Source organism: Choloepus didactylus, chromosome 9, assembly GCF_015220235.1.
Source record: "Choloepus didactylus isolate mChoDid1 chromosome 9, mChoDid1.pri, whole genome shotgun sequence".
NCBI classification, from domain to species: domain Eukaryota; kingdom Metazoa; phylum Chordata; class Mammalia; order Pilosa; family Megalonychidae; genus Choloepus; species Choloepus didactylus.
Genome location: NC_051315.1, coordinates 106053911 through 106069208, shown reverse-complemented (window position 1 = coordinate 106069208; position 15298 = coordinate 106053911). Strand labels below are relative to the sequence as shown.

General features: G+C 33.6%; 1 protein-coding gene across 8 annotated transcripts in view; it reads right to left on the bottom strand.

Annotated features, from left to right (window-relative positions):
• Positions 1-15298, bottom strand: part of SPAG16 (sperm associated antigen 16) — a 1128509-nt gene that overhangs the window by 1088475 nt on the left and 24736 nt on the right. For all 8 annotated transcript variants that reach the window (XM_037849695.1, XM_037849693.1, XM_037849694.1 and 5 more), the window contains exon 5: positions 8758-8895. In XM_037849695.1, coding sequence (XP_037705623.1) covers positions 8758-8895 — 138 coding nt within the window. The remainder of the gene's footprint in view (positions 1-8757; positions 8896-15298) is intronic.

Genomic DNA, 15298 nt, shown 5'->3' with positions numbered 1-15298 from the left:
TAACTATTGAATTACTAAATGATCCAGCAATTCCTCTTCTAAGTATATACCCAAAGCAAGTGAAAACAAGGTTTCAAACAGATACTTGTACACCAATATTTATAGCAGCATTATTCACAATATCCAAAAGGCAGAAACAATCCAGGCATCCATGAACAAATGAATGGATAAACAAAATATGGCACATACACACAATGGAATATTATTTGGCCATAAGTAAGAATGAAGTTCTGAGACATGCTGCAACCTGGAAGAAACTTGAAAATACTGTACTCATTGAAATAAACAAGAACATAAGGATAAATATTGTAATGTATCACTTATAAAAGATGTCTAGAAATAGCAAATCCTCAGAGACAGAAAATAGATTCAGATTGCCAGAAGATGGTATGGGGTAAGAGAGAATATACATTTGGTGGGTATGGAACATATGTAAATAAGAAAAGAAAAAGAAAAAGAAAAAGAAAGAAGACAGACATAATCCCTGTTCTCAGAATCAACAACCTAATGATGAAGAGACCAATAAATAATTACAAGAAAATGAGAAAAGCATTATGTAAAGGGAAGTCTAGGGAGCTGAGGAGGCACATAGGAGTAGCAACAAATTTATCTTTAGGAAGTCAGATTCCAGGAGGAATACTGTCCAAGCTGATTCAGATATATGATTAGGTATTAGCCAAATCAATTTTGTTAAACAGTAATTAATAATAATAATAATAATAATAATACTCATAATAGTAAGTATAGGATAAAGTATACAAAGTATAGTAATTATAAACATAAAGGACAAACTTACAATATAAATACTTTAAAACCAGTTTAAGTTGAAATGTAAAAAGTGCTTTAATCACTGAGATGATGTGTTTTTGTTTTTATGCTTTTTACAAGGCACTTGTAGTCTTTTAAAAATTCAGATACACTGATTTTACAATAATAATAATAGTGCTACAAAGTTTTCTTGTGCAGAACCACAAATGTATAGCATTGCATCAACCTACTTTTCAAAATATATTTTTAGAGGCCTATTTGGCTCATCCCAAAAGAAAGCATAGGAATTGATTGAAGTATTAGATCTTAAAGTTTTTCTGACCATTAAATTGGTTTTCAGGAACTTGCTTTCTGTTTGCACAAATGAAGTCTATTCAGTAAAACAATCTGAATTCATTTCATGGTAATGCTTCTCCTATTATAACCTTCCTGAAGCTCATCTGACTACTAAAAGGAAAATAAAAGTTGTACTAAAGTATACAGCTCAAAATACTCATTTTAAACTATACAGTATTTTCTCATTAGATTAGTAGAGCAACTTTGTGTTTCCTTAAAAAAAAAAAAAAAAAAAACCTCTTAACACAAACAACCAGAGGTCCTATTTCAAGTACAATGTACTAAGAGTTATCAGCGAACCATTCTGCTTAAATTTTATATCATAAAGAACACATTCCACACATGCTTTTTCTTAATAAAATGGTAGATAGACCAACTAACCTCCCCATTTTGGGAAACCAACACATCAAAATCTAGAATTTAATATTTAATAAAACAATATGAAAATATGAATATTTTTATCAATATATAAAATTATTTCCCCCAAAAGCCCATGTTTCAATATGATATAAAGTGATTTAACAGTTTTCTCTAAATAAATATATTTTAAGTGAATGCTTATGGTGAAAACATTATATTAACTGAATAGCTTTAACAAAGTACATTCATTTAGTAATGAATTTATTGGATCATTTGTTATATTTTGGCAAAAGAAAACATATAAACCATTCTTGATTACCTACAAAAAGTAGGTCATCTTTGCTATATATTTTTCTTATGTGCAAATCTAAGTGAAAGTAATTTCCGGTAAGAGTATTATATAATGACCAATTATTTCATTATACTCAATTGGTTATTAGTGAATTAGTATAGGCTACTAAACTTAATATTGTAATAATTTTTGTATGGTCAAAATGTAATTGGTATTCAACCAGATTAGAGGTAAATGTATTCAACCAGATTAGAGGTAAACTTTCATTATCTTCTTAACCAAAAAAAAAAGAGGTAAGCCCATGTCCAAAGACAATACTTTCTTAATTTAACAAGTAATTACCTAAACACTAAAGCATGAAATTTTATGGGCCTCATTATTATCATCATTTCCACAGTGTTTGTTTTTAAAAGTCATTAAAGTAAATGGATCTTCAGAAGAGCTAGACACTCTGACATTTTATAGTATTGAATTTTGTAAATGAATTCAGGGCCCCTTAGTAAAGCAACTAATTTCCTCTTGATATTAATTGGCATTTAATTTTAGTTTTCTTTATGTCTGTATTTTCTGGTAAAAGAAAAAAATAAAACATTTCATTTACTTTTCAAATGGAACATTTTTTATCTTATAGTTAGAAATTCCAGACAGTATTATTTTCTGTCAAATCTTCAGGATTGTCAATAAACTCTTTCTGGTCTGCATTATACTTTCTTAATGTAAAAGCACAGCAAAGAAAACAGTGCTCCAAATAGGGCAAGACTTATCTTGACAGAAAGTTTTTAAAATTCATATCATCAACTAAAAATGTTGCCTAATTCAAAGGAATGCTATGAAAGAGGAGAAATTCATTAATTATCTATTCTAAAAATGATTAGAAGTTTAACTAAACAGCCAAGACGTTAATAGCACACAATCACTTAAGCACCTATTATGTACCAGGCATGGCAAAAGACTCTGGGATATAATGAACACAAGACACAGTCCCTATTATATGGGTCCCACAATGTAACCATGAAATATAGACATTAGAAATTAAATGTGAAGGGAATAAATTTCAAGCTTCTTCCTAAGTATGTATACAGTATTAAATTAAAGATGACCTGAACATATGGAAAGAAATGCCATGTAAATGGATTCGAAGACTAAAACTTGTGAAGATATCCATTCTTCCCAAATTATGTTATTCTTCCCAAATTAATCTATAGATTCAACTCAATCCCAATCATAATCATACCCTTACCTTTGTAGAGAAATTGGCAGATACTGAAATTTATATGGAAACACAAAGGACCTAGAATAGTCAAACTATTTTGAAAAAGAACAAAGCTGGAGTATTTACGCTACCTAACTTTTAGACTTATTTAAAGCTACAGTGATCCAGAGTGTGGTACTGGCACATGGAAAAACAAATAGTTGAATGGAATGGAGTCTAGAAGTAGACCCACACTTATAAGGTCAATGCTTTTCTGCAAAGGTACCAAAGAAATTCAATGGGAGAAGAAAAATCTTTTGAAGAAATGTACTGGGACAATAATAAGATAAACAATCCAATCAAAAATGGGCAAATGACTTCAAAAAACAGAAAGCAGGATTTATGAATAGTCAATAAACACATAAAAACAAGTTCAACATCATTAGTTATCAGGGAAATGCATACTAAAACTACAAGGTGCTGCTACTCATGCACTAATATGGCTAAAATTTTTAAAAAGGCTAACAGCACTGGATGTTAGCAACAATATGAAGCAACTAGAACTCACATACATTCCTACTGAGAATATTAACTGGCCCAGCTTGAACACTGGAAAATGGACTGATAGTTTCTTATAAAGGTAAACATACATCTACCCTTTGACACAGAAATTCCACTCATACGTTTTTATCCAAAAGAAATGAAAACACATGCCCATAAAAGGATTTGTATACAAATGTTCATAGCAGTTTTATTCATAATAACCAACACTGGAAACAACACAAATGGAAAAGGATAAAAAAAATTGTGGCATAAATCATAGAAGAAAATATTATTTCGCAATAAAAAGGAACAAATTACTATATACATGCAAAATCATAAATAAATTTTACAGAATTTATGCTGAATGAAAGATGCCAAACACAAAAGAGAACATTCATTATTCCATTTATCTGAAGTTCTCAAGTAGGCAAAACTAATATATAATGGAAAAAAATCCAAACAGTGATTGGTGGGGCAGGGAATGACTGGGCAGGGAACTTTCTGGATAGATAGAAATACTCTATATCGTAATAGGTGGGAACTTACATCTGTTTGTATAGCTAAGACTTGTACATTTCAAGGTATGTAAATTATATCTCCAAAAAAAAAAAAAGAACAGTAAAAAATAATAACTAGGTGTGGGATAGGGAGTGGATGGAGGTAGAAATGAAATAAGAATGACAGAAGGTTGATAAGAGTTGAAACTGTTTGACAGGCCCATGAGGTTTATTATACTATTTTGTTTACTTACTAAATGTTTGATATTTTTCATATTAAAAAGTTAACATATGTAAATAAATTGCTATGGACCTGCCTTCTGGAAGAAATACCACTCTTGGTTGGTTTATTCAATGTTGCTGTTTCTGCAAATAAAAAGGTTGATGAAGATACCAATGATGATAATGATGGTATTCTCTCCATTCAATATATACTATCTACTAGCACCATGCTCATTATACTGTGATGAGTAAAACAAACACAATCTTTGCCCTCACTGAGTTTATAAGAGGATACAAAAATTAAAAAGTAAATAAAAATATGCACTCATACAATCACAAACTGGTGAGCTCTATGAAAGAAAAAAGGTGTGTAATGGAAAATACTGATTTAAAATTTATTGTTCACTCACTATATGACAGACATGCTAAATATACTTCCTTCAGAGACAAGTAATATTGCTCTTTTTACAAATGAGGAAACTGAGGGGTAACTACATTCTCATTTCTAGTAACTGTCAAAACATTACGTATTTTTGTTGATTTACCCACAATATCTGATCTGATATCAATGTCGTTTCTGAACCAAACTTTGGCTGTAATATAAAGTTTGTATTAATACAAACTTTTTTGGTTTATAATATAAAGTTTGACAACAGCAGATGTTTTCCCTGCAAGAACCTAATTGTTCCTTAGGGAGCTTGTTTGACTTCATTATTACCATGTAGTTAGTTAGCTAAGTCAACCCATGAGAAGGTTATGCAGTATCTGGTGCTCTCCCTGTTTCAAGTCCCTTAACCCAGTCCAGTTTCCACACAGGAACCAGCGTACACTATGCTTCTGCTCAAAACCATCCATTAGCCGCCTCCCATCCCACTCAGAGAAAAGGCAAAGTTCTAACAAAGGTCACCACCACTAACCTCCTTGCTCCCTCTCTGCTTCAGCCAGTCTGGCTTCCTTGCTAATCCTCTAACAAGCCGAGATTAATACACCTTAGCCTCTTTGTACTTTTTCACTCTACCTGGAATTCCCTTTTTCCAAGTTATACATGGTCTGCTCACTCAGATATCTTTCTTTCAAAAATCTGCAGATATCTAAGATGCCCCTCACCATCCTAGATAAAATAGAACCCCTTTGATCTCTTTCTCCTTTATCTGTGTTATTTTTCTTATCACTTACCATTGCCTGGTATGTTACATGTTATATTTGTCAAAAGTCTGATGAAGTTAGTGGCTACTTATTGGACAGCACAGAATTAGAGAATGCCAATAGTGTAGAGGGAAGAAGAGGAAAAGCAGCCTGTCAATGAGGTAGGAGGATGGATAGAACGGTGTGTTGTCACAGAAGCTGCAGGAAAGGGATGAAAAATAAAATGTACGGATGGAAAAAGACTGCTAAATTCGATAACAAGGAGTTCTTTGGTATCCAAGAGGGCCATTTCAGTGGAATAGGTAGGGTGAAAGCCAGACTAAAAAGATGTTAAATAACACTGGTACTGTTAGGAGTAAACCATCCAACTGAGATTATTTGCAATATCTGCAGTATGAGAAGACATAAAGTGCTAGTCAAGAAAGACAACAGATCGAGCAAGCAGGTTCCTAATTAATGAAACTGCTAATAGTTAATTATGGACCTCAGACCAAAGTGAATTTTTTAGTACGTCAACTACCAAATAAACAAAGGTTTATGAAACTGTACCTTAACTGTGAAAGATATTATATTTCTTAGAAATGTGTTTCTACTCTTCATTCAACCACCAATTATCTGCAATTAATTATCTGCAATTAATTCTAGAACTTCGCATTAAAAAAAACAATTGGTCTACATTTCAAAAGGACACTAAATTTATGTTCTCCTTTTCCAAGCCAGGTTGTCAAAATATTATTTATATCATTTCTTTCCAGTATCTAGTAATATACATTTATTTTCAGTGTAACTATAAATCTGTTTTTCTTATAATGCTGACCCTTTTTCTACCCTTAAAAACATATATAAGGAAATTTTCCCTAAAGTTTTTTCCCAAACTTTATATCTTGAAAAGAATCTACGTTTGTAGAAATAATTATGAAAATCTCTGTTGTTATAAAATGGGCAATAGTTGCAACAAGGCAGAATTCTAATGACTTCTTAGAATGAAATATTATCACTTTTCACTTCTTTATCCATGCTTCATCATTGCTAAATATCAAAAATACTAAAGATCTAATGATTTAAAAAATCTAGGGATGGCAGGTTGAGAGATATTGGTAACAGCTGACATTTTCAAAGCACTTTGTGGTTTACACGTTCGTTAACATAGGCTGGCTCATTTAATTATCATATTACTCTGTAGCAGTCAATATTATGTATAAGTACTCCAAGTTTAACCGTAACAAAACTGAGTTAATAAGTGGCAGAATACTGGAAGACAGGTATTTGAACTTTATGTTCAGTATTCTTTCCTTGGCAACTCCCCCCCCCCAACCAGATAAATATTAACTACATAGCTATATGATTTCTCTGACTTTTCTAGAAACATATATAAATGTTATCTGAATCCTCAAGGACAATACATGGCATGAGTGTAACCCAACTCTTCTGCATATTAAATATTAATTACACACTTATGTTGCTTTAAGAAATAGCCTAATGCCATAAAGACAAATGAAAGACCAAATTCCATAAAGAGAATCTCATGTTTATCACTAATGCCTGTTGGAACAATACCCTCACAAATTGAACTGGAAAGCCTGGTAGAGAAAAGCATTAAGATTTGAGGCAAACCTTTAGCATGACAAATGTAGCCCTGGAAATTTTTTTAAAACTTCATTCTACATTTTCTGAGAATACATTCAACAAAATTAGGGTACAAGGACATGTTTTATCAAAAATATTGCTTAAGTATAAGATGCTTAATAATCATTCCACAAAAAACTATTAAGTATCTACCAAGAGTCAAGCAGCTATCCTTCAAATTTACCATGTCAGATAGATTAAAGCATATAAATATTTCCCTTTTCTGAATTGTTAGAGTTGAAATTATATCAAATGAGATAGACTTGGGAAATACCTGTAAGCCACTGAAACTAAAGCTATAATCTAATATTTTAGTAAACACAAACAAGACAGACTTCACTTGAGTGATACCTGTTTTAAATCATGGCTCCTTTTAACATTATATTAGTATTTTGCATCAGTAAAGTTTATATCATTTTGTTATAGCTATTAAATATAATATTCTACAAACAACCAGTAATCAACAATGAGGATTAATTTAATGTCACTAGGACAAAACTCACTGCACAAAGAGGATGAATCTATTCAAAAGAAAATTAGTAAACTCAAGCAATAATTCAAAGGGAATCAGAAATTGAAACAGCATGCCAGGCAGCACTTTGAAAAATTTGCTGTGTCAAATTCCCAGCACATCCATTAGGTGTCTATACAAAAATCACATCAAGAATCAGGGCAAACAGAGCAAACCAATTCTGAGAAATGGAACTGAGAATACAGAATTTGCTGGTTCTAATAACATATCATTTTACAGCCATCACATACATCTACATAAAATGTAAAATGCCAAATAGTACATCCTAGAAAATATGAAATTTGTATACCTTGCAAAAACATTTCTATAAGTGACCAAACAAATTATCTTTATTTAGAGCCATCTCTTAAAATTAGGAACTTATTCTAAATGTTATTTCAACTTTCCAATGTGTAGTCTTATTTCTTTGCATTAAACTTTTTTACAAAAGATCTTAAAACTATTACGTTCCCGCCTGGTAGCTCTATTAATCTACTTTTTGCTTTAATATGATTCTTTGACAGAGAAAGCCCTCCCTATAAACATGCTTAATAAAAATGAATGAATAAATGAAGCATGAACCACCTCACCTCCATTTCTAAGCAGTGATTTTCCATATATCATATATTAGCAGATCCACCCTAAGCCAACACATTCACACCTTTGCCTCTGACAAAATAACATTGGTTGTTTGTCTAAATTTGTTCACCAAAAATTGCAGTCTTTCATTAGTTTCAGAAAGAATGAATGATGTGGAGAGATTTTGCTTCAAACTGTTAAATTTTCTCCTCTATGCATAAATTCATGTTAGGAAATTATAACACAAAGATTTTCTTTGGGGAATGTTCAAATCCTGAAGTTTCTCTACCAGGAATACACAAGTTCCTTCCTCTTTGCTTTTTACAATTTTATTATTATGTCAAAAATTAGCTTATATTTACAGGGGAAAAATTTCACAAACCATGAAAAGATTATCAAAATACATAAGGAAATGAATGTTCTCTAACAAATTAGGCATCTCCTATGCAAACCCCCACATTCCACACTTGTCAGTAAACTGCAGTTGTGTGAGTCCTGGTCATCTGCTCAATTAATCTGCTAGTGAAGCCCTTCACATTCTTTCCAACTAGAACTTAAATATAATTCAGTTCTCCAGAACTGAAGCTTTGGTACATTAACCACCATCCATATATTAGCCTCCTTCAACTCTTACTTTTACTTAGTCCAAAATAAGAAGAAAACATCATTTAAAAAAATAACATACTCAGCTGCCTCTTTGTAATGCTTCAAGTCTCTCTTCAAATTTTTGTTCTCACTTTCTAAAAGCATATTCTGGGCATAGACATCTGGAACAATCCCACCATCTCTAAGTTCAGTCACCTTCTTCTGTACCAATTCATACCTATGATAAAACCAAAAAAAAATAGTTTGTTGTTTCTTTCTACAAAATTCAGTTAATTTATGTACAATTCAAAAGTTAAGTCTCAGTGAAATATTTATAGAAGTCACTTCATTATATTTATAAATTAAAATGTCAACTTTCAAAATAATTTTAAAAAATAAAATATTAATGAACAGCTAAGTATGAATACCATCACCATGTATAAAATATAACTGAACACCTCCTATGTTCCAAGCACTGGCATAGACAAAACTGTAGACAAAATGCCCAAGTCCCCATCTCATGGATTTTATTTTCTAGTAGGGATGGCAATAAGTTCTATGAAGAAAAATAAAAACAGGATGAAAGGGACAGAGGGTTGAAGCAAGAATGATGGGGGTGTTGGTACTATTTTGTATGATTGATAAAGTGATATCTGAACAGGAACAGAGATCTAAACAAAATGAGGGGCTGATCCCTAAAGATATCTGGGAGAGACACGTTCTGGGCAGAGGGAAGAGCAAATACAAATGCCCTGAGACAAGAAACTGCTTGGCATCTGTAAGAAAGATCAAAGAGCCAGTACAACTGCAGTATCTGGAGCTGGTGCCAACTAAGCAAATGAGGGAGAGTGCTTAAATAAAATAGGACAGGAAGAGAAAAGGGGGCCAAAGGGAGGATTTGAATTTTACTCTTAATCAGATGGGAGGCACTGGAAGATTTTGAGAGAGGGGTGGCACTGAACAGACTTATGTTTTAAAAGGATTAGTGTCCTAGTTTGCTAATGCTGCAGAATGCAAAACACCAGAGATGGATTGGCTTTTATAAAACAGGGATTTATTTCGCTACACAGTTACAGTCTTAAGGCCACAAAGCGTCCAAGGCAACACATCAGCAATCGGGTACCCTCACCGGAGGATGGCCAATGGCCTCCGGAAAACCTCTGTTAGCTAGGAAGGCAGCTGGCATCTGCTCCAAAGCTCCGGCCTCAAAACGGCTTTCTCCCAGGACGTTCCTCTCCAGCAAGCTTGCTTCTCTTCAAAACATCACTCCCAGCTGCACTCTCTTCCTCCCCCCGAGTCAGCTCATTTATGTAGCTCCACCGATCAAGGCCCACCCCGAATGGGTGGGGCCAAGCCTCCATGGGAACATCTCATCAAAATTATTTCCCACAGCTGGGTGGGGCACACTCCAAGCAAATCTAACCAACACCAAAACTTCTGCCCCACACAAGACCACAAAGATAATGGCATTTGGGGGACACAATACACTCAAACCGGCACAATTAGTTTGACATCTGTTTGAAGAAGTAGACTACTGAGTAGCAAAGGTAGAATCAGACTGTTAGGAGGCTGTTGCAATAAGCCAGGAGAAAGAGGAAGATGACTTGGACAAAGCTGGTAGAAGGAGAGGTTGTAAGAAGAGGGTGGCTTCTGCACATGCCATGAAGGTGACATCAGCAGGATTTTCTGATGGAGTGGGTGTTGGATATCAGAGAAAGAGAAAAGTCAAGGCTGTCTTCAAGGTTTCTGAACTGAGCAAAAGACAGAACAGAGGTGTCATTTACAGAGATGGGGACAAATGCAGTAGGAGCTGCATGTTTGGAGGAATCAAGGGATTGTTTTTATTCATGTTAAATGTAATATGCCTAGCAGACATTCAGGTAAAAATGAACATTTGGATACATGTCCAGATTTCAGGGGAAAGTCAGGGCAGGCAATTCAAATTTGGGAATCATCAGTATACAGATATTACTTAAAGTAACAAGACTGAATAAAGCCAGCAAGGGACTGAATGCAAAGGAAGAAGTGAAGTCCTAGCACTGAGCTATGAAACACTCCAATGTTTTAAGTTCAGAAAAAGAAGGGAAAACTACCAAAAGAGACTAAGAAATTGAGGACAGTGAAGTAGTGTAGGAATATAAGAGAGTTGTGGCCCAGGGGCCAAGTAAGGGAAGTATTCTATGAAGGAAGAAATGAACAACAGTAACAAATGCTGCAAGGAGGTTTAATAAGAGGGGTACTGGGAATTAATAACTGAATTTGGTAAAGTGAAAGTCACTGATAGAAGTTTCTGTAGAGTCATAAGGATGGAAGCCAATCTGGAGTAGGTACGAGAGGGTGGGGAATGAGGAGATAGCAATAAACTCTTTCAAGAGGGTATGCTATAAAACGGAGCCTAGAAAATCGAAATAAACCTAGAAGAGGATGTAGAGTCCAGGATAGGGTCATCCCCACCTTCTAAATATGTGAGATACTGCATGTCAGTGTGCTTCTGAGAATAATCCAGCAGAGAGGGAAAAACTGGCAGTGCAGGGAAAAAGACAGGACGCTTGCATAAGCAATGTCCTTGAGTAGGCAACAGGAGCTGAGATTCTGTAGACAAGAGGAGGATTGGCCCTAGGTAACGTAACAGCACATAGGGTTCAGACTCTGTGACGGGAGAGTAGGCAGCAAGTTGGTAGAGAGGGATGCTCAAGGAAATTCTCTTATACTTTCTCAGTGAAATAGAAGGAATGTCTGAGAGTCATTCATAAATTTGTAAGTGATGAGAATAGCAATCACAATATGTAACAATAAAGCTAAATTTAAAACTCTGAGCATAGAAAACATATCAAGTAATAAAGTTATTAATAAAGAAATCTCTACCAAGTTTGCCATAAATGAGCTGAATATTAGAGTTTATAATAATTTAATTTCCAATATTTTCATATTACAAATAATTCTATTAATTTATTATAAATTAATAAAGTCAAATGTTTTTGTTTTATCTTATCTGATACATGAAGCCAGCAAGAGGACCTTTACAGAATAGGCAAAGTGTTAAGATAATTGAGTCAATATAAATATTCACCACAATCTGAAAAGAACAAATAGATAACAATTCAATAGTAAATTCATTTCTTATCCACATTTAGAATCTGATTTATATTCATTTCAGAGGAGAAGCCATGGAGAGTGACTGATGTATTGGACCATAAAAGTTTCTGGCCATAAAATTGGTTTTCAGCAACTGGCTTTATTTAATGCAGAAAAAAATCACTAAAGAGATTATTTCAATAAGGAAAAAAAAAGATGTGATAGTCTTTCTCTAAGATAAATGCTATGTAAATAAAATAATATGTGGTAAAAAAAAAGTACAAACAATATATAATACTTGATCCGTTACATATGTCTTAGGACATTCAAAAATCATTTTTCATGTAAAATTTCTGCCATCCATGTAAAAGTATGGATGAAGACTTTGTTTAAACTCACTAAAACTATTAGACAATGCTATAAGGTAACTGGAAATCTTAATCTATAAACTCCAGAAATATAATGCTCAATAAAACCTGCATTCTTCTACATAAGCCTTTTACGTTTTGGTGAAATACCCTTGTGCCATTTTATTTCTCCCTTCATATTCTGTCACCCTTAGAATGAGACTGAAAAGTGTTCAGATGGAAAACAAGATTGTCATAACTGTTAGAAATTTGAAATAATATTTAATCCCAACAAAATTATCAATAAATTTACAGCCAATAAAAATACATTACTATCCTTAATAGTTATTATAAGTTCCATAAACTACTTCCAATTATGTAGAAATGGTATACGTATGCATTTTCAGGGAGAAAGTATGTGGAGCTGTGATAAGATTTGTCTATGTCCCAAAACAGTTTAAGATCCACTGACATGAATTATGACTAGCATGACAGAATTCCAATAAACATACAGATGAGGCTTATTTTTCCATCATATTGGAACTCGAGGCATAAGATATAAAAGACAAGGAAACAGTCACCCAAATAAGATGAGGCCTCAAATGAGAATTCTTCCTCATATTTTCAGAGACGATTAGGGAAATATTTCCCCGATAAAGACAAAATTATCTTAATTCCTGCCAAAACTGAAGGATGTTGGAATATCCACCATGACTTATCCCTGTAGAAACAGAGTTCTCCACAGGAAAAGTTAAGTTGATTTAGGGATTATTGCTTAATGACTTGAGGGATTATTGCTTAATGAGTACAGAGTTTCTGTTTGGGGTGATGAAAAAGTTCTGGAAATAGATAGTGATACTGGTTGCACAATATTGTGAATGTACCTAATGCCACTGAAAATGCCACTTAAAAATTATTAAAATGATAAATTTTATGTCATGGATATGTTACCACAATATAAAAAAAATTCTAGATAAATTAAATAAGGAGGATAAAGATATTGGTTAAAGACTACTTCAAGATTATAAGCCTGAGGGTGAGAACATGGTACCACTGACAGAATAACAGAAATGAGGCTGTTAGGGAGAGGCATCAGAATGTTAGAGAAGATGTATTTATTTAACATGTTAAAGTTTCAATTGATGGCAAGATCTTTAAGTGGAATGTCCATCGCAAAAGCAAATGACTGTACTAAAAAACAAAATATGAGGAAGGTCAGAGCTGGAAACCAGGTTTGGAATCTTAAGCAGGAGAACAATAGTTGAAATTGAGAAAGTAAATAAGCTCTCCAAGGGGTTAAGTATAAAGTGAGAAATTTGTGAGCCAAGGACAGCACCTCAAACCAAATCCATAGTTTGAGGACCAAGGAAGAAGCTTCATTAAAAGTGAAACTTAATCGCTTCTTGGCCTTTTGGCTAAGATCCAGTGTTAAAAGTGAAACTTGAGAAAGACTGGTCAGTTAGGTGGGAGAAAAAACAGTTATAGAAGCCAAAGTAGAGAGAATGTCAAGAAAGTGGATCTAATCAAATGTGACAAGTATAGCAGACCGATTAAGAAAAATGAAAATCAAGGAAATACATTTTGTCTGTGATGGTCCCTGTTGATGACCAGAGAGGCAATTTTTTTTTTTTGGGGGGGGGGGCAGGGCAGAAGTAATACTCTACAGTAGATGAAAGAGGAATCGAATGGAGAGAAAATGGAAGTAAGATACATAGTCACGTTTTTTTAGTTTAGCTATGAAAGGAATGAAATAAACTCAGAAGAGGCTTTAGAGTTAAGGTACTTTCAAGACACAGAAAGGTTCCCTATATTTAAAAAGCACAGAGGAAAAAGCCAGTGAAAAATTAAAGAATGAACACATTAGAAAAGGATTTAAATTTTCTTCTAGCAAGGATCCTCCCATATGAGAACAAGGATGAGCTCTTCCCCCCCACCAAAAAAAAAAAAAAAAAAAGTTAAGTTGAACAAGTTCAATACTAGCCCCCAGTGTCCTCAAGAAAATACGGAAAATAGGCAGAGTACAACACAATTATTCTATCAAACTTTTAGATTCAGACTGTAAATCAAGGTAACCCTTATATTCTTTTGGTTTCCATTCAAGCCGAAAGGCAACTTTACCAAAAAATTTGTTTTCAAGATTCCCTTGTATCATTCCACAATTCAGCATTATGGTTAGGGGATGGGGCTTTAAACACAACCTGGCCTGGGTTGAGTCTGCCACTTACTGGCTGTGACCATGGGTAGATTTCCAACCATATTTCTGTAGCTTCCTGAGCCATTTAAAATGGAGATAGGGTAGTGGCTACCTGCTATGGTTGTGACAGAATTAGATGCAATAATGCAAGAGAGAGTATATACCAATAAAAATAACACAAAGATCATTCCTGAATGGTAAGCCTAAGGCTTATCTTCTTAAATAGTGTTAATACTTCATATTTAATAAGCACTGTATTAATTTTGTTTAAAAAATAAATCAAGTTAAATATTCTCTTACAAGGCTGCCTTCTCAATAACATAGTAAGTAAATAAATAAATATGCATGTGTGCATGTTATATTTACAGTGCTCAAACTTAGCATATTGTGGACAATAAAAGTTACCATTATAGAAAAACCACAGCATTCCTGTGATTAACTTAATCCTGATCAGGGGAAAAATGTTCTTACAACATGACACCTGAACAGAAGCCAACTCCTCATCAATTAAAGAAACAGCAATAGGCTTAAATGCTGAAGGAACAAGTAGTTGTGTAGTATTAACTGAGACTCAGTAATATATATACAAAACCACACATACTGCCCACAAATACTGGCAATACAAGGGATTTTTCAGTGGTAATTTTAATTCCAGGCTTGTGCTTTAGAACCTAACCATTCCCAAAAGTTGTAACTCCACTGCCCACGTTTGAATAATTATATATTATGTCGAATTTTATTTTATTAAAAGTATCTTTATAAAAATTAAATTAATACCTCTTAATTTAAAATCTCTTCTATAATTAAGAAGAAATTAAATATTATAAACAATTGCACTAATACCTTTGAAGCACTTTTGTTACCACCCTACCCTAAGTGAAAAGATCAGAACAGAGGCCAAACTAGAGAACCAAGGATTGAACAGAAAATTAAAAAGTAAAAAGAAAAATAAAGGACCAATATTCAAAAAATTGGCAGGAAGGGAAGAGAGAGAGAAAGAATGGGTGGTCATAAGAGGGAAAGGA